This window comes from Babylonia areolata, chromosome 9, assembly GCF_041734735.1.
Source record: "Babylonia areolata isolate BAREFJ2019XMU chromosome 9, ASM4173473v1, whole genome shotgun sequence".
Classification (NCBI taxonomy): domain Eukaryota; kingdom Metazoa; phylum Mollusca; class Gastropoda; order Neogastropoda; family Buccinidae; genus Babylonia; species Babylonia areolata.
Genome location: NC_134884.1, coordinates 42,556,209 through 42,580,406, shown reverse-complemented (window position 1 = coordinate 42,580,406; position 24,198 = coordinate 42,556,209). Strand labels below are relative to the sequence as shown.

Here is a 24,198-nt window from a genome sequence, read left to right as displayed (position 1 = left end):
AAGAGATGACTTGTTGACATTTTAGCGTTTCTGTGGGTCGGTACTATTTTTGTTGCCACTGGGGTTGGTTGTTGTTGGTTCAACCACCCGCTCCTGGTAACTTTGATAGTCAGTGGTAGTCAATAGCTGTACGGTGCTGCCACCAGAATTCTGAGGTTCATGGTTTTCCCCAGATCGATCAGTCTTTTTTTTTTCTTTCTCTCTCTTCTTATTTCTTCCTTTCACAATACACATATAGGCCTTTCATCCTTACGGGGACATCCCTGTGCCTTTGCCTCATCTACCTGGCTCTTAGTAAGGCCCATCTCTCAAAAGGTCTCTTTGCATGGTGCTTTTCGGCTAGTCTGTTTCTCTTCCCTTGAGTTGGTTCCTTGTCAGGATCTGTCCGGTGATGCTTGAGGTTGGTTTCAGAATGGGACGGGAGAATCTTGTAGTGAAAGAACAAAATTCAACTTGAAGGTCCAAGGACGTTGCAGGTCCTAGATCTCGTGTCTTTTATCTGAATGGGAACTTCATTGGCTTCATGTCTAGGAATTGGCTTCACGTCTATCACATATTTGTTTTCCATTATTTCCAAATCCAAGACAGAAAATATATGTGCGTACCTGAGCTTCATCACTATCACAAACCTCCTCGACCACTGAGACGTGCTTCACGATGTCTGCATGATGTTCCCAGGCCAAGAGACGTTGAAACAAAACATGGTCAACGAGCCTTCGGGTCTCGTGTCCTCTTTGGAATTCAGTGCCTGAGAAATATGTCCTCCGTCGTGCTCTTCCACACACACACACACACACACACACACAAGCCAAAGCCATGCACTTTTTCTCCAATTCACTCTGGCATGGTTGCGCACGCGTTTTTGTGACAGTGGTGTGTGTGTGTGTGTGTGTGCGTGCGTGCGTGCGTGTGTGTGTGTGTGTGTGTGTGTGAGAGAGAGAGAGAGAGATAGTGGATGGAGAGTACAGCATTAAATATGACGTATTTATTCTTCGGGAACTTTCTCTCAGCATTATTTTTTCTGGCAGAGCGCATGGATGTATAGTTGAAAGAGAATCGCCGTGGGAAAGAAGTGCAGAAAAGTGACACTGGCACTGGCAGTGCACACTAACAGCTGTGAAGGGGATGAATGAACGAGCAACTAGGAGTCAGTGGTGGTGGTGGTGGTGGTGTTCTGTGTGTGTAGGGGGTAGAAGTGGAAAGACTGGGTTGAGTTCAAGGAGCATTGACAGTTCAAGTTTGGGATCTCCCATTGTTAATCACTGTTCACACAGGCTTTTAGTATTAAAAACAAATATACAAATGTATATAGAAGAAAAGATATGCCTTTCGGGGGCCGTAAAAATCTTTAGATAAAAACTACTCGGGTTTGTAAAGCTTAATTTAGGCCCTCAAGATAATTGAAGCGAACGATTGTATACATCATTTCCGTTAGTCATAAAGCCCACCAGCGAAATGCCTCCTGAAGTTAAATTAAAAAGAATCCCCAAAAGATTATTCCATTAGTATTGTTAATGTTTCTTTGTTGCAGCCAATTGTGTGTATGTTCTTTACAAGAGTATTCTTTTTAGATTGTGTTTGTCGTGCCCGATGTTTAGTGTTCATTGCAGTCAGTCCCAGTCGCGGTTCGGTCTTCGCGGCAGATGACGGTTCATACAAGGGGCAGAAGGCAGCACTCTGAACACCCGGTTTTAATTTTTTGGGTTTCAGTTTGTTCTTGCATGTGTGGTGCTTCTCGAGAGGTTTTTAAAATGTCGGTAAAAACCTGTGTGAACCCTGTTACATGGATAAGGACTAAGGACTACCTGCTTTCGGGGACAACAAAAAGTAAGTTTTCTGTGTGGTTCATTCACACACATACACTACCAGATAACAAGCGTCTTTGATTCACACCGCTCCCTCCGGCGGACCAGACCGCAGAATGAAGAATTCAGTGGACAGTCTTTGCATTGGAAATGCAGTGGTGTCCTCTGCAGCCGCCTCTCCCACCCAACCCCACTTTCTTGCCCCCTCCTCCCATTCGCACGTGTTAAGTGCTCCGTTTTCCTTGTAGCACATTAGTCCTATCCGCGGCCTGTCGTGTGCTCCGAGTCCGGCCGTCCCACCCATTCAGCTCGCTATCTGTCCACTTGGCTTTGGAGTTGACCCGTCCGTCGCTCACTGTTCGTTTGTTTTAGACGACCTCGTGTAGATATCTGTATTTTTTTTTCTTAATTTTTCTTGGCCTGCGAGGAGTTTCAGTAGCTCAAGGAGGCGTCACTGCGTTCGGACAAATCCATATACGCTACACCACATCTGCCAAGCAGATGCCTGACCAGCAGCGTAACCCAACGCGCTTAGTCAGGCCTTGAGAAAAAAAAAATTAAATGCGGGTAAAAAAAAAAGTAAATAAATAAATAAATGGTGGCGTCGTAGTACTTTTTTTTTGGTTTGTTTGTTGAGTGTATCGATGAAAAGTACATTTTCCTGGTGATTTTTTTTTCTTTCAGTCGTTCCTTTCTTCCATTTTTCCCCTTCTTGCATTTCTTATGTCTTTTTATGTACGTTTCTTCCTCGTTCTAACGTTGATTACAGCAGGCAAGCTGCAGCCAATCTTGCTAAAAGCCACTTTGGACAGGAGAGCAGCTGGAATTAAAGGAAGCTCGTTTTCCACAAAATGGTTCTGATGTACGTGAGTCAATTAGCTGACTGCTCGCTCTGTCCGGCGCTGAAACACTTCGTTGGATGCTTTCATTCTATTTGGTGATTTGGACTGCTTGGAAAGGGGGTGGGGGGAGGAGGAGTGCGCGCGGGGTGGTGGGGTGGTGGGGGAGGGGTGTTGTGAGCGAGAGGAGAAGAAAGGGGTTTCTCAGATAGCGAAGAGGGAGAAATAACTGAGAAGTTTCGTCACAAGCTAGAGAGAGGGAGGGAAGAGGAGGAAACTGGGTTCCTTAGATAGCAGGAGGAAGAGAGAGAGGGGTTTCCTCAGCGAGATGGGGGGAGAGAGGGAACTGAGAAATGTCATGACGAGCTGGTAATAGGAGCAGAATACACCTTCCATTTTTCAAAGCAACCAAAGGTTATAAAAGACATGTCCGTGGGGAGGATGCATGGGGTACTTTGAAAAGGGAAATTCCCCGAGTAAGCGTGTCGGAACAAAATTAGTCCAAAGGAGGGAGGGGAGGGGGGAGCCCACAGAAACAGTTTCATCACGAGGTCGTACAACGGCATCCCCCCCCCACTCTCTCTCTCTCCCACTCTCTCTGCCCCCCCCTCTCCACCCCCCACCCTCTCTCTCTAGTCCCTGTGGTAGTGACGAAAAGCGATACATCTTGAGCCTTCGCTACACACTCACACACCAGTCACCACCCAATACTCGCTCTCAGCTCTCATTTGGCGCGCTGACCGTTAGTTTGGTGGTGAAGTGACCTCGATCGTTCGTTCTGTTCTGCTAGTGAGTAGTGGCGGTGAAAGGTCCGATTGGCTGGTGGCAGCAGATGCTGCAGCAGGAGTAGCCTTAGCCCCCTGGGAGCTGCCCTCCATAATGTGGTGTAGGAACGTGGTGGAGCCATAGTCAGTCTGCGTGCTGTCATTGGTGTCGTGATGGTGATGGTTTTTCTGGCGCTGTGAAGCTGTGTGTTGTAGACTGCCAACCACCGCAGGAGGAAGAAAAAGCGACTAACAGTGCGGGATTAATCATGTAAGTTGTGGACGGGGGGGAGGTGACAACTTGGTTAATTTCTTACCCACTCATGGATTTCGTAATGGTTTATTAGTAAAACAGATAGGTCTACATGTTGATATGGCTGGAGTCTTTTTTGTGACCATGTAGGATCGATGTATGTTGTGGGAAGGGCAGTTGGTCATTATGACTGTTAAATTTTGTTTTTGATCTGGATTTAACAATCAATTTTACTGTTGGATTTTACACTGTTGTTGCTGGTGAGTGAGAAATTCATATTATCAGGACTGTTTCAGCTGGCTCTGCGGTTTAGTTGCCTGTATAGTCCATCTGAGTCTTCATACACAAAGGTAGTATCAGTACCAGACCATTGTTTTGGTAAATACTGGAACTGCACAGGAGAATAAAGACAGCAGAAATGCAACAATCAGCCCACGCCCATTCCATCCCTTTGAAGTCTCCCTCTCCAAAAAATTAAATAAAAAGGTGGTGGTGAAGGAGATGGCAAGTTATGTGCAGTGATATGAGTGTGTGCTCATTATCAGGAGTGTTGCTTTCGACTCAAGGGCTTCAAAAAGTCCTTGTGACTTCTCTTGGATTCAGTGATGCTGACAGATTTACCATCTGTTACATTTTTTAAAATTTAAATTTCTTTTCTTTTCATTCATACAGGAATGGAAAACACCAAAGAAGGGAGAGAATAAATGTACAGACTTCTTTTTTTCATGAAGTGTGTGTGTTTGTGTGTGTGTGTGTGTGTGTCCTTCCTCATCATTTATTTTGCTGTGTTTAAACTAGTATGAATTATATATTGAGAGGATAAATGTCAGCGACCAATTTTGGGGGCTTTTTACACTCCCTTTCCAAGTGACTTTAATGTACCCACTGCTTCTTTGAACCATTCCTTTCCCGTGGCCACTGTCAGTCAGTCAGTCTACTGAAACACTGGTCCATCACAGACTGCTATAAAAGCTGACTTCATCATGGCATTGGCAGTGCACAGTGACATGGTCTGTGGGGATGAATGGGGCCATGGACTGGTCAGTCAGTAGTACATGGACATACTGTGTTAGCGACCAAGTCTGACAAACATCAGTGGAGTTCCCTCATGGTGAAGTCACCTGGACATCAGGAAGAGATCAGAGGGGAATAACTAATGACCTGCTAGTGGAATGTTAATGACCACTCCTTAATTACCCAGAGATGTAAGGGAAAGGTTGAGTGAGATGATGGCTGTTCAGGGAAGGAGGGAGGGTGGGGTGGGCGGAGTTGGGAAAGTAAAGAGGAGAGTGGTAAGTTTGTTGGCTAAAGACTGTGATAGTTATGTTTGAATCCTTGCTTTTTGTTATTAAAAAAAGTTTATAGGTTATATTTATGATAGGAAGGAAATGCAGACTGTGTTCTGTGAACTGTAGATAAAAGAAGTTCAAAATCTTTTGTCATTGTTTTTCTAGTTTCCTTTTATTTATTTGTGTGTGTGTGTGTGTGTGTGTGTGTTTTGTTTTTGGTCTTTTTAATATGGACTTATTCTTAACGACAAATGAATCTTTTGAAGAAAAGAAGCAAAACAGATGAGAATACTGAAAAGAAAAAAAAAAAAAAAAAAAAGCAGCCTGAATTATTGATTGTAGGAACGAGGAAGAAGAAATGACATGAAAGAAGAAATTCAATCCCCCTGCCCTTCATTCCCCTGCCCTTCAACCCCCTGCCCTTCAACCCCCTCCCCTTCAGCCCCCTCCCCATCAACCCCCTCCATTTGTGGGAGAACTTTGTGCACACATATTGAAGCACATTCAGACTCACATATACTGTGCACACATGCACTGAACAGTGTTTTTCAGCACTTTTTCACTATATGTGACTATCTCATTCTCTCTCTCTGTTTTTCATAAATGTGTGCGTACATGAACTCAATCTCAATCTCTCTTATACACAGACAGACAGACAGACACGCGCACGCATGTATGCACACAGTTCTGCTGATAACGAGGGAAACTGACCCACATCATAAACAGAGAGAGAGAGAGATGCAGGAAATGGTGAAGAGAGCTCCATCCCTTCTTCCTGCATCACAGTCACTGAGTCAGTGCGGTGCATGTCTGACCTCGTTCAGCTGTCACTGTGTCACTGCTATGGACCTCAACATTGTTAGGTCCATGTGTCACTGCCCTTCCTGCCCACACCTCTGTCTCTCTCACCCCACCTCCTTGCACACACACACACACACACACACACTAAACTTTCCCAATTAAGGCATCCTACATGGTGGGGGTAAATATTTTTTATAGACATGCACGTAAAAGTCCACTCATACTTAGATGAGTGAACGTGGGAGTAGCAACCCACAACTGCAGAAAAAGAAGTTCACTGAAAAGACCACAGAGTCACTCCCCAATCACATAGGTCGATCTTGCTACGAACTTTGAATCCTTTGATGATGAACTTTGAATCCTTTGATTGCTGGCTGTCGGTGAAGAAAAGGGAAGGTATGAGAATAAATAAAGGTTGTCTGTGTGCTCTGGCTGGCATTTTGTGGAACAGTACTGGTATTTTTGCACCCGTCAGAATAGAAAGAGAGACCTAGTGTTCTGTTTCAGATTGCGGTGTTTGTGAACAGCTTGGTATTTTGCTGCTGAAGGGATTAAGAGACTCCCCAGTGTTCTCCTTCTGATTGTTGGCACTCGTTTTGTGTGAGGAATTTTTTTCTGAATGTGGGTTACAGTGTGCCTTGGCATTTTGTGCTGGGTAGAAGACTAGAACTGATAGGATTTCTTGTCACTTCAATAAATAGGCTGCAGCGTTGTTCTGTTTTGAGACAGCGTTGTTCTGTTTTGAGACAGCGTGTGAAGTTTGTTGTGACATCAGCTTTGGATTGGACAAGTTGGCTGCTTTTGAATGTGATGGAGGATGAAGAGGTATGCATTTTATGTGTTGTGGGTTTTCAGCATACTTCTGTCAGTTGTGATGTCAGTATGTTGGGAGCAGTGCAGAACATGCGCTGACAGTCCAGTATTTTGATTCAGTGATGTGAATGGTTTTCTTGTCTATGACATAAACTGATTTTGACATGTATACAAATGGCTAGCACTTCTTGAATTGCCTTGTGCGTGCTTTCACACACACACACACACACACACACACACACACACACACACTGTGTGTGTGTGTGTGTGTGTGTGTGTGTCTGTGTGTGTATACACAAGATTGCATGCGAGTCGTAAATGTGCACAGACACAAACGCTTACATATCTCTGTTGCACACACAGGCACACTCATTGATACACATGCACTCTCACTTATAGGCAGACACATACACAAACCATGGATACACTTTTTTTTTTTTTCAAAAACGTACCTACCCACGAAAGATCCAAGAAGAATTATGTATAAGAAGAAAGGAACCAGTATGCAGAAGCATTGAAACAGAAAAAAACCATGAGATTTATGTATTGGATATGTACCAAGAAAAAAAAAGAAAAAAGAAGAAATAATCTGCAGTAACAGAGCTCCTCAAATTATCCATTAGCACTGGAGGAGAGAGCAAGCAGTGTAAGATGGCGTGGTGATCTTACAGCCTGTTGTTTACTCTTGCAGGGCAGAGAAGGGATTTCCTCTCACACAATCTGTTTATGTTAACATCAGTGCAACCAGAGAACGGAGAATTACAGTCTGTAGTGCAACCTTCCCTCCCCCTTCCTTCCCTCTCCCCCCCTCCACAACTCTTACCGTCCACAAAGGTTGAAGAGGTTTTTTTTCCAAAGCCTTTTACACTTGAGGAATATTTATTTTGTGTGTTCCCACTTCGCTTCCATCTTGACAGACATCAGATGATGTGCAAGTGCTTGGAACTGGATGCTGTTGAAACAACTTCTTTTAAAGTGATGTGTGTGCACCATGCCAAAAGCTACTAGCATCATGGGTGATGACTGAGAGGGAGGGTTGTTGGTTTCAAGTTCCCCAAAGGTGTGGATTCAGTGGATTTTGTTGTTGTTGCCCAAACCACATCTCCTCACCATATGAAATTCTTGACATTTACCTGTAAACTACTTGAATATCTGGTCCACGCTTCTGACGCCACTTGCATTTGCATTCTTGAAATTGTTGGTGGACTTTGTCACTGCCTTTTAGCTATTGGGCAGTCATGTGATAAATCACTGCAGGAAAGTGTCCTGAAAGAAATCATGGGTAGAAGTAATTATTATGATACTGTACTATCTTAAACATCTCAAAACACTTTACAGTAACATGTCAAACAGACACATACCTCACAAGAACAGTCCCACCTCACATACACAGACACGCAGATCTACTTACAAGTAGTGGGCATACATGCACGTCAACACACGCATGAATACACACACACACACACACACACACACACACACACACACACACACACACACACATGCACACATGCATGCGTGTTCACATGCGCGCGCGCACACACACACACACACACACACACACACACACACACACACACACACACTGGCGCATGCACACATGCATGCGTGTTCACATGCGCATACACACACACACACACACACACACACACACACACACACACACACAGTGTTGAACTTAGTGCCGCTGTTATGTAAGAGACTGTTTGAAAAGATAATATTTTTAGATTTGATATATATATAAAAGATGTGAGTGATGAAGGCAGTGAATTCCAGCATTTTGGAGCTGAAGCTCCACCATCCTGTTTCTCCCTGTTGAGTTTGGGAATGTAGAAAATTCAGTCATCAGATTGAGATCTCTTGAATGGCAGTTTTGAAAAAAGAAAAAAATCACTTCAAAGAAGCTGTTCTTTTTCAAGCCCATCCTCAGACGTTTCCCATGTGTGAGCAGAAGTTGAGATAGTTGATCTCCTTTCCATTTATTTGGTGAGTGATAAGAGTTTCTTCACAACTTTGTCAGCCTTCAGTGGTTCGTTTCCTTGCAGTCTTTGTTGTGTGTTATGGGGGCATCTGAACTCCCAGAACGATTATGAGCCGAATATGAGGAGAAAACAAAGGCGGGGGGGAAGAATGGACAAGACAGAAAAAAAAGGATGGGTAGGCAGGGAAGAAAGGACCCTTTGAGAGAAAGATGCTGATTGTGGGGGTTTTGGAACCTGGTGAATGACTCACTCACTTGTGCTGAGTGCATGCATTAAGACACTCAAGTAAACAGTGTTGGGAGGCCGAGTTTCTCTGTCCTGTGGCTCGTGTTTCAAGTGAAGTCACTCAGGAGTATACTTTTTTTTTCTTCTGTTGAGCGTGCTATTATATCAATATATGTTTAGGTCTTTTCTCTTCTCTTACTTTCTTTTTTTCTCATTCCAGTTCTTTTTTATGTGTCGTTGAGTTTCTTCTGCTGCTACTTTCTTAGTTAAGGTTGTTGTGCAGCTTGTGTAATTATTTATGGAAACCTTTCACTTTTATGTTTGTTCTTGTTTCTGCTCAGAATGTTTTGTCATCCCTTTGGTTCGTGTGTGCTTGTGATTGACTGGTGTGAGAGCACTTTAATTTGTCTCTGCACAAGATTCAGTGCTATTTGAAAATTGAAATTGAAATTTGAAATTTCTACCATTATTAGCTGTAGAAGTGTAGTGTTTCCCATTATGAAAGGCTTTGGTTTAAGATGTCTACATCATCCCTACCATCCCTCTTCTTTCTTCTCTCTGTCTGTCTGTCTGTATCAGTGTATGCCTTTCTGTCTGTTGTTGTCTTTGTTTGTTTGTTTGTTTTATCTACACCTTTCAGTCTGTTTTGTTCCTTGCCACCTTTTTTTTGTTTTCATGTATGCATATCTTCCGCAAAACCCATTTGCTTTCTGAACAAGCAGTTGACTGTGAGGAAAGAAAACACAAATAGTGTTTTGTCTTGTAGGGCTGGTCCTACAGAAGGATGGCTTGTGTGTGTGTGTGTGTGTGTGTGTGTGTGCGAGAGAGAGAGAGAGAGAGAGAGAGAGAGAACCAGTCTGACCCCAAGACACAGCATGAAGTGTGTGCTTGTGTCTGTGTGCATGGGAGTATCTGTGTGTGCATGCATGCATACATTGTGTGTGTGTGTGTGTGTCGCATGCATACAGTGTGTGTGTGTGTGTGTGTGTGTGTGAACCAGTCTGACCTCAAGACACAGCGTGTGGTCCAGTTTTCCTACAGGCTGGCCACCTTCATTGTGCCAGATTGCAGACTGATGGGGCTTTCCTATGGACCGTAAGCCTGGGAGTACCCCTTTATCTGTCATCTCACCTGGCAGTACAGACCCCCCTCCCTCCCTTGTGGGCATTCAACCCTCCTCAGCTATGTAGGAAACCCCACAGATGTGTGTAATCTCCACCCATGATGTGAAGGGTGGAAAAACAAACAGTTGGCTTTAGGAGAGACCTTACCCATTGTGTGGTGGTCTACCAGGGTGGGGCTGTTATGATGGAAGAGGGTCATACCTGCTCTTTTCTGTCTGCAGCCATGTTTGCTCTACTATCAGTCAGTTGGTTTTTGTGCAGTTTTACCAGGGACAACCCATGTGTCGTTGTTTACACCAAGTGCATACTGCACACATGACCTCTGTTTGTCATCTCACCAAAAAGACTAAAACCCAGACCACCACTCAAGGTCTAGTGGAGGGGGAAGTAAAAATCCTAGTTCATATATATATCTGGGAATTGAACCCATCTACACTGACTTCCTAGTTAGGCACATTACCACAAGGCCATCACTGATATATAGATGATCTTTGCTGTGACTGACAGCCAGGGAATGCCCCTTTATCTGTGATCTCACTGCCAGTGGAGGAGGCTTCTGTTGTGGGCAGCCAGTCCTCTTCAGTTACACAGAAGACCTGCTGACAGATGTGTGTAATCTCCATCAGTGGTGTGGGGGGCTGAGGAAACAGTTTTGGTGGAGATGGGAGGCATGCCCATTGTGTGGGGGTACCAGGGTGGAGGGAAATAGGGTTGACTTTCTCATGGGCAAACTCCCAGAAGGATATATTTTTGTTTGCTGTCACTTTGTACACTTTGCTTTCTGCCTTTTGTAAAGGGGATTATATAGCATTGACTATGTCTCTGTTGTGAAGCATTAGGCATGCCTGTATGATCATGTAAACTGATCAAGGTAGTGTCATTTGATGAACTCCTCTGTTCCAAGGCCTTCTAGGTTTGAGGCAAGAGACGCAGAGTTGGTCTGTCGTCTTGTTGATGGATGAGAGTAAACAGAAATCTTATTGGCACCTACTTTTAACTCTTACTGTCTTCAGAGCAGAAAGCTCAAGTTATAGAGATTGTGGGATTGAAAAGATTTGTTTTCAGTGCGTCAGGTCAGGCATCTGCTCCCCGGGGAGACCCCACTCCCCTCCCCTGTGTAGAGTATATATATGGATAAGTCTGCATACTTTGACACCTTTGAAAGCTGAAAGTGTTCTTTCTCTTTTTCTTCATTTCTTTCTCTCTTTTTTTTTTTTTTCAATGACTGTTCATTTTTATTAAAACGTTAAGTTCACACAAGGTGGCACCCATGTTGGGAATGTTTTGAAACTGGGGGATCTTCTGTTGTTGCATTCTCAACCCACTTGAGCACTCACAACCTCTGACATTCTGATAACAGACCTGTTGACTTGTTATAAAAAAAAAAAAGACACCCCCCCCCAAAAAAAAAGACTTTTAATATAATGAACACTTTGATACACCAGAGCAAACATGGGAGAAAGAATCGATGTAGGTAATGATAGGTTCCGTCTCTCTCTCTCTGTGTTTCAGATCAACGCAGCCAAGCGGGATGCCTTTTTCCGCACCGCCCCACCAGCTGAAGCCCCAACTGTGAAGTTTGACCCCAGTTCCCGCTTCGGGGGTCATGATCGCGAGCGTCCCAGTGTGAAAGTGGAGAAGGACCCTGGGCACATGGACATGGAGAAGGAGAGGGAGAGGAAGTATGGCGGGGAGACCCGTAAGGAGCTGGAGGGATATGTTGGGTTCGCCAACCTCCCCAACCAGGTGTACCGCAAGTCTGTCAAGAAAGGATTCGAGTTCACCCTCATGGTCGTTGGTGAGTGGTGTTGAGGGTGTGGCGTGTGTGTGTGTGATATGTAGGCAGATGCATGCATGTCCACAGGCATGCAAGCTTGCATGCAAGCACTCGCTCGAACACACGCTCACTGACTCTGTCATTTGTCTTTACAATCAAATACAGTGCTGTTTGTTGTAACCATAGTCTACGCTACCTCTGTCTTAATATAGTCTTTACAATACAGTACTGTTGTTGTTTGTTGCAGCCACAGTCTGATGTTGACCACTTCATAGATACATTCCCTTTTTCAGTGCATCAGAATATATAAGGTTTACAAAGGGCAGGACACTTTCATCTTCAGTTTACACTGTGTAGACATTTCAATCATTGGATGAAATTGAAAAGGAAACTATTTCGGCCAAGACAGTTGCACTGTGTCTCAAGATGTGGAAACCAGCATATTTTGTCAGCTGTCACCTAATCAGGCTTGCCTTAGGGCTGGTGGTGATCCTTTAGGTCACAGGGGATAAGTGTCCACTGGTGTCGACTGGCTAGTGACTTAGGGGTTCCTACTGTGAAAGAACTGTATGACAGTGACTGGGTGGTCTGTGTACATGTCGGAAGTAAAGTGTCTCCTTGGTCACAACCTTGGGTGACAGGTGAGATGCTGAGTGGTTAGAGCACTGGACATACAGTTTTCCAATCCTGTGGTCCTGGGTTCAAATCCCATTGGTGTTTGGTGGGTTGAGGGTGCAGATTTTTCTGATTCCTGCAGGTCAGCATGTGCAAACCTGCTGGTGGCTGAACCTTGTGTGGACACAGTGCATTCACACGCCTTCCTCACACACACACACACACACACACACACACACAAATACACATGTACAATACACACACACACACACACACACACACACACACACACATGCACACATTAAGGTGGCTAGATATCAGGATGGTTGTACAGATTCTGAGATGGAGATGATTGGGGGAACGAATGACATCAACAGCTGCACTGTAACGTTATGTCTTCTCCTGATGGAGGGAGGACATCTGCAGAAAGTAGTTGCTGATCCATCTTGTGGACTGTTCTGAAGACATCTGCAGAAATCAGGTTTCCGCCCCTACATATTAAAGACCCACGCGTACGTACGCACGCACTCACACACGCGCGCACACACACACACACACACACAGTTCTTCATTTGTGGGCTGGGACTCCCATATGTATGATTGTTGGGTTGTTTTTTTTTTACCCCTGCAATGTAGGCAGTCCTACTCTGTTTTGGGTGGTATACACAGCACAGCACAGCACAGCACAGCACACAGCACAGCACAGCACAGCACAGCACAGCACAGCACAGCACACAGCACAGCACAGCACAGCACAGCACAGTTGTGACAGAGTTCTCCTTCAGTCCTTGTCACAAACCAACTTCCCCCAAGTTCTTTCTTTTCCAGACAAAAAAACAACAACAACAACAAACAAGAAAACAAAAAAATGTGAAAGGATCAGAATAACTTCATTATCCCAGTAAGAGAAATGAAGTGTGGTGAAGTGCTGTGATACATACAGATGACAAGCAAAATGGTTTTATAGCAAAGCAAGTCTGATAACAATATCATCTTTCCACTCTTTGAAACACGCGCTCACGTACATGCATACCTGCTTGTTTGCACAATCCAATCCATGCATCTTTTTTTTGTGTGTGTGTATACACACACACACACACACACACACACTCGCACACACACACACACACACACACACTCGCACAACATATTAAACAAATATGGTGGTGAAGTCAGTATGAAACAATACCAGGCTATATAACACACAACCAAATTTTAAGCAAATAAGGCATTGGACCATCAATCACTGGCTTAGACACATTGGTTCAAGTCCTAAACTAAAAAGATCAGTTACTTCAGTTAAAATTAGCATCTTTTTATGAAACATCTCTACTTCAATTCAGAAAAAAAAAAAAATCAGTTCCTCAGTAAATAAACATCCTTGTGGTATAAACAACTTCACTTCCTAAGTTAGGGGGGTGGGGGGGGGGGAATATCTCACTTCTCTCTCTCTCTCTCTCTCTGGATTAACAGCAAGCCAGGTACTGATAAAGGTGATTGTGACATAACCCTCTGCAGTTCAGGTGGTGGTGGTGAAGGTAAAGTTAGTGCACCAGCAGTGTTGAATCCCCTGTGTGTGTACCAGTGGTGGAACAGGGAATTAGGCCCTCTGTTCTGGGATCAGTCTGACCAGTGGAGCCACTGGGTGGCAGTGCACATGGGGCTTAGGAAGTCTGTGTATTGAACCAGGCAATAAGAATCATAATCATCATGGCTGTTATAAAATTAGCACTGCTGACAACTAACTATATTTTGTCACAACACAGGAGAAGAGAAGATGTTGCATTGTGGCCGGTACGCTAGGCTTTGTTGTCAGAGGGGAAATACAGATCAGCTTTGGTGGTTTACTGAACATGAAACAAAAATAGTAAGATAATGAAGATGACCCTATGGGTCAAAATACATACACAAGCAAAAATAAGTTTTCCTGTATCACACATCCTCACCAATATATGCTTGCCCCTGCTCAGGCATGCACACAACATTTTTTTATTTCTACAAGCACACATGAGCACATACTCGCACGCTTAATCTTTGCATAATTATACACACACGAAGTTCGAAAAAAAGAGTATACTCCACTCACCAACACATTATGTGCCCCTGGTCTTGCATACGACACAGTCTATTTCACTCAAACAAGCAAATACTGTAATGTAAGCACACACACCCACACTTGCGCTACCACACACACACATAGACTTGCACAAGCAGACCGTGGTGTTCGCCCTTCAGATTCAAAGAGGACCATGGATTCAAATATCAGATGGAAGATCTGTGGGTCCAGAGGTGACTGGTGAAACCAGTCTGGGCCCTGAAGGTTCACCCACATATTGAACACAAGTACTTGGGTGGGTGCTGTCCTGGCAGCGGATGCTGCTTGGGCCTTGCGCTCAACACACTTTCATTGCGCCTCAGTGATGCGCCTAGCTTCAGCTGCGCAGGCTCCTGTGGTGATCTTGCTACACCAGATGATAGCTGCACATTGCCTGTAACTATCAGATATGTGTGTGTGAGCTGTCAGAAGAGTTGTGGCACTTGGCAATTCCCAGGTGGATGAAGACGGTGCTGACAGAGCAGAGACCAGATAGGGATGGTGTATGTCCTCCTGCCAGCCATAGAGCCCATACTACGCTTAAATTTTCCTGCCAACACCCTTCCCCACTAGTTACTGGCAGTGGGTTTGGGGTGTGTGGGTAATAATGATACGTGTGTGCACGCATGTGTGTGTTTGTGTTTACGCATATGGATGTGTGTATGTGACATACATACGTGTAAGAGAAGAAGATGTTGGAGGGAGAGTGCATTGATAGATGAATGATTTTACAGAATCAGATGGTGCATCTCAGTAACTACAAGTCAGAAGGGTAGATAGATAAGTTATGTGCCAAAGTCACATGGATAGCACTTTTTTTTCTTTTCGACCCATCATCTGCATTCAGTTGCATAACTCCCATGCCGCACACTCCAACACCTCCATTCACAACCACACTCAGTTTTGTCAGCCATCGTCTCAGCACCAGCAGTCCACAGGAAACCATAGATGTTAGGTCACCAGGAGGCCACACACCAGAGGAGACCTGTATAGCCTTGTGTAATGATGATTGTTGCAACCTTCAGTTTTACAAGTCCAGTATTTTCACACATTTAGCTGTTGTAACCCTTTGAGGTAGGTTCCTTGTGTGGGAGAACTTATGTTTTTATCCAGATTGCCATCTTGGCTTCTTACCCCCCTTCCTCGCTCTCCCACTCTTTATGATATAGCATGCCTAGATCACTGCTGCCGACTTTTCAGTATTACAAAAAGCAGTCTCTCCCACCCATGGAGGTAGGTACACCAGCCAGAGATTAGAGAGATAGGTTACATGTTGCATGCAGGCCAGACATGCTGTGTGCAGCTGGTCAGATGGGGAGGTAGGTCAGCTGAGGCACCCAAGCGATGTGGTCAGCTGTGATGAGTAACGCTGCGTGTGGACGGTTCACCTGTTGTGGTGTGGGTGGTTCACCTGGTGTGGGGGGGTTCACCTGGTGGTGGTTCACCTGGTGTGGGGGGGTTCACCTGGTGGGGGTTCACCTGCATGGAGGTGCCAGCTGTCCCCTGAAGGAGGGACAGAACCTTGGAGCACTAGTTCCTGGCGGCTGAGTCATGGAGTGGGTGGCAGGGTGAGGGTAATGAAGGGAGAGGATTAGCAGTGGGGGTTGTCAGCAGGGATCAGATGCAACAGGCTGTGCTATGCTACCTGCTGGTTGAGGGACGTGCAGGTACACTGTGAGTGTTTGTCCCACCCCTTGGTATTTCTTTAGCTGACCTACTCTTTTTTTCCTTTTTTTTAAGAGATGGGAGGGCGAGGGTAATCAACTGTAGAATAATTTAGGAGATGGTGTATAGTTTGTCAGTGGGAAAAAAATGCTGATTAAAAAAGATTTTTTTTTACATATTTATGAGCATGCTCACACGCAGACATCTCTCTCTTTCTCTCTCTCTTCCACACAGAATCAAACGCACACACATATACAAGGTTTTCAGGGGACAGTTTTACTTTTCATCCTTCCATGTACATGGAATCATTTTGTATATCCAGTATTGGGAAAATGTAAACGATGTCCTTTCAGATGGTGAGTTTGTAAATACTGCATGTGAACAGAACCCAGACAAGTTATTGCACCAGTTTAATATTTTCAGAACAGTCATGAAGATAAATATATATTACACCCTCTGTTGAGTCTTCCCAACCCTCTGAATGTGGTGTTTTGGGGGGTGTGAGTGTGGAATTTGTGTGTTCACATGTGAAAATGTGCATGCATGTGTGAGCAAAAGTTGGCTGAAAATAGCCCATTTTTAAAATTCTTATTCTAAGTGCTTGCCTTCTGTGCATCTTTCCAGATTGTTTATTTACTGAGTTATATTTGATTTCATTATGGTTTACAGTTTTCGTATGTATATATATATATATATATATATATATATATATATATATTTACAATTTCTTTGGTTCTCAAGGCCTCACCAGCATACATCAGGTCTATGTGAAGGTCAAGTGTCTGCTGCCTTGAAAAAAAAAAAATTTTTTAGCAGATGGTATGTAGTATGTATAGATCAGTCCTTGAAACAGAAACTAAGAATGGACTGTTGGAGAGGAATATACAAGGGCTGTATAGGCATGAAGTAATATTTACACTTGAGTTCAGTGGGGATCTGGTGCCATTGAGTGCATAAGAATTATGGCTTGCATGGCCTGACATTTACACACACTCAAAGAGCCTAGGGTATTACTCCTAATGTGCTGGTGCTTCGCAAGAGAGGTGTTCATTTCCACACACTTAGAAGGGTTTGTTATATTACTCATTGTGATGTGCTGATGCTTCATGAGAGGTGTTCATTTCCACACACTTAGAAGGGTTTGTTATATTACTCATTGTGATGTGCTGATGCTTCATATAATACCAGAGGCACTTAAAAGTATCCCTTGACTGCTGCTGACAAGTATGCTTGTTGGTGAAGGGCTGTTACCTCATAGTGATGAGACAGAACTTACAGTTCAGGATGTCAGTCACCACTCTGTGCTTGGACTGCTTCCTCTTGGAATGGATGATAGTAGATTGGTACATTTGTTCAGCAAAGTGCATGACTTGATTTTTAAGAAAGTAAAACAGAAAAGGTAGAGATTGTAGTTCTTTGGATGGCAAATACTATCATTGTTAGCAAAATGCATGACATCATTAAAAGTAAACCAAAAGGTAGAGATTGTGGTTGAAAGTGAAGCCCCACCAAAGTTGAGCAGTCAGTGGGATGATTTTGTTTGGGGAGAGGGTGGAAGGAGGAGAGTCGGGGTACAGCTTGGTTTTTAGGGGTTGTCTGCTCATGTTACTGACCCTGTCCTTCCTCATCCTGGTAGCATGTTCATGACTGTGGGAAAATCAGACTTGATGAGGAAGTTTGCTGGTGTTGATGGCTGGCAGCTATTTGTGGAGGGCACCATTAGCCCTCCCCGTTTCCAAGGCTAATAGTGTGTTTTCACCTTCCCAGCTCTCTCCCAGGTTTACTCTGGCTCTCACCACATCATCACCTATCCAGCGTCCCCCTTCCTTTCCCTTTCCCTGTCCCCAGCTGGCCCTAATGACAGAGGCATCCAGAGGAGAAGGATGGCCTCAGTGAGGTGGTGTGCCAAGGTGATGAACACCCTCCCAGTCCACCACAACTCTCGTTTTTCAGCCTGTCACTGCCTAGTGTGGCTGGGGTCTCAACCTTGTTAGTGTGAAAAGGAGGGAGGGGGTGTGTGTTATGGGGAAAGGGGGGGGGGGGGGGGCAGGAAGTCTTGTCAGGTTCCTGGGTCATCATTTGTTTGGTTGGCACATCCTCCTTCACCCCCCCTTTTTCCTTTTTTTTTTTTTTTTTTTTTTTTTTTTTTTTTTTGCTTGGGGGGAGGGGGGGGGGGATGTGTTCTTTTGATATCTAGAAGTGATTTTTGTTATGCTCACGTTCTTGCTTGTACTTTTGTTCCACAGTTCTGTGCAGTATAGAATGGATTACAAACAGGAAGTCAAAACGAATTGTCTTGCGCAGTTTGTAGCAAAAAAGATGTAAACATTGAAAGGAAGCTTTAATACCTTGAAAAAGGATCTCTGCTATCTTTGTTAAGATTTGCAAGTCTTCAGGTGCTGAAGTTGTGATTTGAGTGGAATAGTGCATCAACCCATCAGCAGCTGAAAAATCTTGCACACCACCTTTACCTAAGCTCATACTCTGTGTGTGTGTGTGTGTGTGTGTGTGTGTGTGTGTGTGATGTAATCATTTGTATATGAAGGGGTCTGTTCATCTTGCACCACACTCACATACACATGCATGCACACCCCTAAACACACACCCACACATACACAGACACGCATACAGGGAGCTGCAAACCAGCAAAGAAACACTTTAAAATTGATCAACTCTCTTTCACGGTGAGCATTGTTTTTGTTTTCAGGAGAGTCAGGGCTGGGGAAGTCGACACTGATCAACTCCCTGTTTCTGACGGAGCTGTACAGTGCAGAGTATCCAGGCCCCTCCAACCGCATCAAAAAGACTGTCAGCGTAAGCATCACCTTAACAACGTTTGTTTGCTTCCTTTACATATTGCTACCCTATGTTTCCTCATGATATCTTTCTTGTTAGTGGTTCTGTGTTCTTGTGTTCTTTTGATGTAGCTCTACGCCCCACATCCCATTTTTTTCCTTTCTTTTTTCTTTCTTGCTTCCTTTACATATTGCTACCCTATGTTTCTTTATGATATCTTTCTTGTTAGTGGTTCTTTGTTCATGTGTTCTTTTGATGTAGCTCTACCCCCCACATCCCATTTTTTCATTTCTTTTTTTAATACCCCTGGGCTCGGTGGAAAAAAGCATATGTTTTGCTATCTCATTACCTGGTAAAATAATTAGTTTCGTTTCGTTTCGTTTTGTTTCATCAAAACCTGTGACACATGAAGACCGGTTACTTTTTTCTTCTGGAACTCCAAAGAAACTTCAGGCGAATGAAGGGTGATAGATACTGATATATCATTTGATTTATACACATTGTTGAATGTGATTATTTTGAGGGGCAATGAGTGAAATCTGAAGAAAAAACTAAAACAAACTGACAGCAATTATAAAAACGCTGTTGCATTGATGTTCAGACTCAAGTTTTCTTCCTCTGCGGTCAGCTAGTTGTTGTTTTAGTTTAGAGATTGTAGAGGTGTGTATTCTATTAAAGACATTATTTTGGTTAATATTAATTTCTTTTATTCATATGTATATATCTTTGGCTAAGACATATTGTTTGGATTGTGTGCTATTGTGTTTGTATGTACTGCCTTTTGTTGTTTTTTAATTGTCATTGCTTTGTTTTTTAATTGTCATTGCTTTGTTTCATTTCCATATGTTTTTTTTTTTTTTGCCATATGAAATTATTTTAAAGGAGTATACACATCAATGACAAGTTGGTCACTGTCAGGCAGAGCAGATAAAGGAATGTGTTGTGGTGATGCACAACATGGTTATGATGTGGGTCACATTGTGTGCGTGTCAGGTGGACACAAACCAGACGATACTGAAGGAGAATGGGGTCCAGCTCAAACTGACAGTGGTTGACACGCCAGGCTTTGGGGATGCTGTGGACAACAGCAACTGGTGGGTGGGGTTTGATTTTCTGTTACAGTATATCCACTGTATGCAGGCATAACCGCGCATTACTCACATTTCACTTAAAAAGCACACATACACATCATCAGCAGACCCAGTTTAACACACACATCACTCAAAAAAACAACAACCAAAAACAAAAAAACATACGCACACCAACAGACCCAGAAAACACACATACACACCAACAGACCCATTTTTAATGCACATTTGTCACTCAATAAACACACATGCACACCAACAGAGCCAGTCTTATTCCATCCTCCATTTACCCTGTTTCACCCAACTCAACAAACTCCTCTTTTACCTCTTAAATGATAACATTCAAATGTGAAAATCAACACTCTAACAAAATGTCTACAATCACCAGTATGTGTGACAGTACATTAAACAAAATTCCTCCTCCTCATACCCAGTCTTAACTTATCCCTGCACGCATGCACACACACGCACACACAGACACATGTATGCACACTGGGTTTGCTGGTGCGTGTGTGTCTTGAGTGACGTGTGTGTGCATTGTGTGTTAGTACATACTGAGTAAGTGAGTGTGTATGAGTGCTTGTGCATGTGTGAATATATATATGTGTCAGTGATCTTGTGCACATTTCTTCCACCATTTGAGAGGGGTTTAAACTTCTTTTAAAAAAAATTTTTTTTTTTACTAAATTTATTTTATAAATGTGTCGGTGTGTCATGTTGTGAATTCAGTATGTTGTATGGTTGTGGTTTGACAGCTGGCAGCCCATCACAGATTACATCGACAGTAAATACGAGGAGTACCTCAACGCAGAATCCCGTGTAAACCGCACAGTGATGCCCGACACCAGAGTGCACTGCTGTCTGTACTTCATCGCCCCCACGGGCCATGGGTGAGTGGACTGCAGACAGGGCTTTACCACTTTTTACCTGGCTAGCTTGGAGAAATGTCCACTTTTCTTTTCTTCCTCTGCAGTTCCCTTGTTCACTTGTATGTACAAGTGTTTTTTTTCCCATGCATGACTGTTTTCACCCCACTGTGTAGGCAGCCATACTCCATTTTTGGGAGCGTGCTTGCTGGGTATGTTCTTGTTTCCATAGCTCACCCAACACTGATATGGATCACAGTATCGTTTAAGTGCGTATTTGATTCTCTGCTTGCGTATACACATGCAGAGGGTTCAGGCACTAGCAGGTCAAAACATCTGTTGACTGGGGTTGTGGAAAAATCTCAGCCCTTAACTCACCTGGTGCCGTGACCAGGATTCAGTCCCAGGACCCTTAGATGGAAAGTCCAGCTCTTTAACCACTCAGCTGTTGAACCCTTCAAGCAAACATGTATTGGTGAATAGAAAAATACTTCTGCTGTGTGAAGTCTGTTACTGTAATTGTCATGAGCTTGTGAGATGATTGCTGATGAGGATGAGTGGAGCAGAGATGATTGCTGATGAGAATGGCAGAGAGGATTGCTGATGAGAATGAGTGGAGCAGAGATGATTGCTGATGAGAATGAGTGGAGCAGAGATGATTGCTGATGAGAATGAGTGGAGCAGAGCAAAGATGATTGCTGATGAGAATGAGTGAAGGAGAGATGATTGCTGATGAGAATGAGTGGAGCAGAGATGATTGCTGATGAGAATGAGTGGAGCAGAGCAGAGATGATTGCTGATGAGAATGAGTGGAGCAGAGCAGAGATGATTGCTGATGAGAATGAGTGGAGGAGAGATGATTGTTGAGAATAAGTGGAGCAGAGATGACTGCTGATGAGTGGAGCAGAGGTGGTTGCTGATGAGTGGAGCAGAGGTGGTTGCTGATGAGTGGAGCAGAGGTGGTTGCTGATGAGTGGAGCAGAGGTGGTTGCTGATGAGAATGAGTGCAGAGGATATTATTGCTGATGAAAATGAACGGAGCAGAGATGGTTGCTGATGAGTGGAGCAGAGGTGGTTGCTGATGAGTGGAGCAGAGGTGGTTGCTGATGAGTGGAGCAGAGATGACTGCTGATGAGTGGAGCAGAGGTGGTTGCTGATGAGAATGAGTGCAGAGGATATTATTGCTGATGAAAATGAACGGAGCAGACAATATTGCAGATGAGAATGAGTAGAGCAGACTGTTAGGTGAAGTCAGGAACTGGTGAGAATAAATGGGACAGATTCTTTGGGAGATTGGTGTTTTCTTTCTGGTGTTGAGGAATCCCTGGCCTGTTTTTGCTGTTTTGTTTTTAGAAATCAGAATTTGTCTTCCTGAACAGGACAATGCAGGGTGAGTGGTTTGTGTCAGTAACCATTTGAAATAAAAGTGAAGGAAAGGAAAATGACAAAATCAGTATTGTTGTGTTGGTAAATATTTTTGCATTTGTATTTAACAGGGTTTTTTTTCTTTCTTTCTTTCTTTTTCTACTTTTCTTTCAGCATTGGTAGGCTCTCAAGCCCTGACCAGCATGTGGGGCTATGAGTAGGTCATGCATCTGCTCTCCCTATCTGTCCCCTCCTTTTTTTCTTCTTTTTTTTTCTTTTTTTTTTGTGCATGTATGGTGTAGCATACATGGAACTGTCAGCAAGCTTGATACCTCCTTGAAACTGAAACATATGAATAAATGTATAATAAGCCACTTGTGTTCAAGGGTGTGCTTGTGCCTTTTGGTAGTGGCTGTGTGTGTGTGCTTGTTTATGTTGTTGTTTTTTTTTGGTTTTTTTGAAGCGGTAATGTGTTTTGACTTTTAAAGTTTAATTTGCATAATGTTTTGAAAATTTATTATTTCTTTATGCAGATGTGGTGTAGTGTATATGGATCAGTCTGCACAACTCCTTGAAACTGAAACTGAAACCTGAAAGTTCAAACCAAATCATGTTGCTGATAGCCCAGCCATTGGCAAAGGGGCATGGCATTATTTCAGAGCTGATTACCTGACAACTTGTAGTTTTTTTTCCAGTGTAGATAACATTCAGGGTGTATGTATGTAACATGTGGTTCGTGTGTGTGGGTGACAGTCTGAAGCCCCTGGACGTGGAGTTCATGAGACGTCTGCATGAGAAGGTCAACATCATCCCCCTCATCGCCAAGGCAGACACGCTGACTCCTGACGAATGCAGAGAGTTCAAGAAAACGGTCAGTGGCTGTTTTGATTGACTGTTGTGGAATGTCTGGTGAGTGAAAAATGTTGAGAGTTTGTGCGTTTCAGGCATTGATTATGGCTTAGAGACCGACCTTGTAGCATATGAAAAACAGTGCATCGACACACATTTTTCTTCTCTTTTTTTTTCTTTTTTTTTTTTCTTTTTTTTTTTTTTAAAGGATTGAAATTTTTCTTTTTTCTGTCTCTTATTCTTATTTTTTTGAACTTTGTGAAAATTGTTTCTGAACTGTTTCAAAGTTACTGTTAGCATTTAGAGGTGCTTTGCAGTTCACTGGCCTTATAACAACAGTAACTGGTCAGTCAGCTGACTGATACATTCAGGTATCAAAACCACACACAGCTGATCAAATTTATGAAATGCATGTACATTGTTCTTTTTATGTAGTTAACTTCATTTCAGTGTTCAAAATAATTATGATAGTAAAATTTATTTTATAAGAATTTTCAAAAAGAAAAGAGTGTATAAGTTGATGTAATTTTGTTGTGTGCAGATTCTGAACGAGATTGCCCAGCACAAGATCAAGATCTACGAGTTCCCCGACTGTGATGATGAGGAGGAGATGAAGATCCAGAAGCGACTCAGGGTCAGTGTGAGTGATAAATTGCCGGGTCCAGGCTGGCTGCTGTACCACTCACCTCACTCTGCAGGCTTTCTCCTGCAGCATCACACTATGCCAGCGTTTCTTTTCTCTTTTTTTTGCCTGGAGTTTCCAGCCTGTTTTGTTTGTTTGTTTTTGTTTTGTTTTTGTGGTAACGAAAGCAGCAGTCAAAACATAATAAGAGACAAGCAAGCAGGCTGTCATCATGGCTATCATGCACAGACCAAATCACAATGCTACACATCATAGGGGAGCGATCGTTGGAACGGATCTCCACTCTTACGTCAACTTTGTTGACTGTAAAAAGGCCTTTGATGGTGAGGACCAGGGGACCCTGCTGAAACTGCTCGCACACTGCTTGGTGCCAACCAAACTGGTCAGCCTGTTTCCTGTGAGGGAGTGACTTGCAGTGATCCATGGAGGACAGTTCTCCAACAGCTTCCGGGTGAAGACTGGAGTTTGACATGGCTGCTTGTTATCCCCTATGCCTTTCCCCTTGGCCTGTATGAAAGACAACCACAGTGCAGAAACAGAATCC

The 24,198-nt window shown here is 43.5% G+C and overlaps 1 protein-coding gene across 8 annotated transcripts in view; it reads left to right on the top strand.

Moving 5' to 3' along the window:
- Positions 1-24,198, top strand: part of LOC143285479 (septin-7-like) — a 108,243-nt gene that overhangs the window by 67,069 nt on the left and 16,976 nt on the right. For 6 of the 8 annotated variants that reach the window (XM_076592800.1, XM_076592793.1, XM_076592795.1 and 3 more), the window contains exons 2-7: positions 11,408-11,693; positions 18,755-18,861; positions 19,837-19,937; positions 20,687-20,821; positions 22,916-23,033; positions 23,553-23,651. In XM_076592800.1, coding sequence (XP_076448915.1) covers positions 11,549-11,693; positions 18,755-18,861; positions 19,837-19,937; positions 20,687-20,821; positions 22,916-23,033; positions 23,553-23,651 — 705 coding nt within the window. In that variant the 5' untranslated portion in view covers positions 11,408-11,548. Of the gene's footprint in view, positions 1-6,462; positions 6,577-11,407; positions 11,694-18,754; positions 18,862-19,836; positions 19,938-20,686; positions 20,822-22,915; positions 23,034-23,552; positions 23,652-24,198 lie in introns of those variants that run through there. The other 2 variants (XM_076592798.1, XM_076592794.1) reach the window with 2 other exon arrangements.